This window comes from Bison bison, unplaced genomic scaffold (genome assembly GCF_000754665.1).
Source record: "Bison bison bison isolate TAMUID 2011002044 unplaced genomic scaffold, Bison_UMD1.0 scf7180017864530, whole genome shotgun sequence".
In the NCBI taxonomy this organism is placed as follows: Eukaryota; Metazoa; Chordata; class Mammalia; order Artiodactyla; family Bovidae; genus Bison; species Bison bison.
Genome location: NW_011495080.1, coordinates 5,458,428 through 5,460,518, shown reverse-complemented (window position 1 = coordinate 5,460,518; position 2,091 = coordinate 5,458,428). Strand labels below are relative to the sequence as shown.

At 52.0% G+C, this 2,091-nt stretch overlaps 1 protein-coding gene across 1 annotated transcript in view; it reads right to left on the bottom strand.

Moving 5' to 3' along the window:
* PLXNA4 (plexin A4) overlaps positions 1-2,091 on the bottom strand; it is a 476,871-nt gene that overhangs the window by 29,968 nt on the left and 444,812 nt on the right. Inside the window, exon 26 of the mRNA XM_010831752.1 lies at positions 1,093-1,490. Within this exon, the coding sequence (XP_010830054.1) occupies positions 1,093-1,490 (398 nt within the window). The remainder of the gene's footprint in view (positions 1-1,092; positions 1,491-2,091) is intronic.

The following is a 2,091-nucleotide window of genomic DNA, read 5'->3' as shown; positions in this document are numbered from 1 at the left end:
GGGGGGGGGAGGGGTGGTGGTGAGACAGTGGGAGGGGATGAAAATTCCCCATGGATTTTAGAAAATAGCACAGATGCCCATCTGCCTTGGATGGCTTAGCTGAAGCCAGCTTAGAAGCCAGATGGATGCATTAGGGGCCTCTGGAGGTCTTCTCCCCTCTATGTTGCCATGAATTTCCAGACTCAACCATGTACACACCTAGACACCTTTCCCTCCATGCCCAGGATCAACAGGCACATACCATTTCCTCACCAGTATTATCTTCATAATCAGAAATAATAGTGACCAATGCTTCCTAGGAGGCACTATGTACCAGGCAGTACATTAAAAGCTTCTATATGCATCCTCTCTTTTCATTCTTACAATGAGGCAGGCACTATTATTTGTCTCCATTTTATAGGCAAGGAAACTAAGGCACAGAAAGGTTAAGTAACTAGACCAAGCTTACACAGAACTCAGTGGAACCAGGACCCAAACTCAGGCAGGTGTGATGCTGATCCATGATGCCAAACTGCCTCTCTTCAGCCCTGGCCTCTTTGGAGCCTGGGGCTCCCCACTAGGATTTCCCCAGGTCGCTGAGTGTCTTATTAAACACGCAGGCAAGCTGTAACTGGATCTAAGTTCAGCTGGCCCTAAGTGGCAAGCCCTTGTTTATATAGGCTATGCGATCTATTCATGGAACATTCAAATAAAATGTCACCCTGCTCCACAGTAGGCTGTCATATCTCATTTTTCTCTATCCTTCCTCCATCACTGACCCAGATCCCTCCTGCTTTTGGTAGTCAGCAAAAATTAGAGGCACAGCACAGAGGCAAAGGGAAAGGCCTGGGGGCACAGAGAAGGTGGTGGCAAGACCTTGGGCCACGCGGATTCAGACTAAATTCTCTGCTGCCACCCCTCCGCTGCTCAAAAGACCCCAGAAGCAGACTGTGGTCCCCTCTCTGCTTATTTCTCACTAAGTGGCCATGAAGAAGCAGCCCCTGGGCTCCTGGGGGCCATGCATACCTGTTCTGTGCACCCTAGCTCCACTGGTGGGTAGGAGGGGCTTCTGACCAGTCACAGGACAGCCTCCTGGGTGGGCTGCTTACTCACCTAGGTCCATGTCTGCAGCTTTGGGCCGGTGGGAGCAGGGCACATTCTTGAAGATGGCATCCAGAATCTTCTCCTTGACCTGAGTAATGGTGTCGCAGTTGAGGATCTTCACTGGGACCTCGGGACTGTTGGCATTGTCGGGGTTGACACAGCTCAGGACCTGGTAGAGTGGAGAGAGGAGGCACGTGGGGAGGGCAGCATGGAGGTCCCAGGGATCACCAGCAGCAGCCCGAGGTCCTCTCCTGAAGGGCTCCCATCTCTGCGGGTTGGACTGGAGTAGGGTAGGGTGACCCCAGCTAAGCCCTCTTCCCTTCCCGTCCCCACAAGCAACAGGAAGGTACCACTTCGGCGTCACTGCAGGAGTAGGAGCTGCGTATTTAATTCCTCGCCACAAAAGACTCCATTAAAACCCTGATTTATCAAGGGGAGTGACGTCCAAGCAGGAGGAGGCAGCGAGGGGCACTGTGTCTGAGAACGGACGCTACTGCATGCCCCACTGTCTCACACACATGCGCTGGGCACCACCTCCATGTACACCCAGACCCTCACCCACCCCGAGACCCCTGCCCCATCCCTGCGTGTCTTTCTCGTCACTCTGTCTCTCACACTCTAATGGGAAGCTGGCTCCTTTCTCCAAAGATTTCATATGCTTTGATTTTTGTGCAGGTTCCAGGCTGATTGGAGGTTGGAGAATCTGTAAGAAGCTTAATGTGATCTTTAAAAAATAAAAAGATGCCCTCTAAAAACTTCAGGTTCAGGCCACCCGCAAGCCCGTCCTGGCTCCGACCTGGTGTTGGGGGAGGCGGCCACTCCAGCCCAGGACTTCAAATTCCCTTTTTGGAACTAGTCGGGTAAGCCAAGACTCTGCCTAAATCACCAAGCTATACTTTTTCCTTTAAAATGTTCTGGACCATTTCTAACAGCTTTGAGTCTCTTGCTGTTCTCAACGTGGGCTCTCTCTACATGGTGAGACTGCAGAATCCTTTTCGGGGGGTGGGC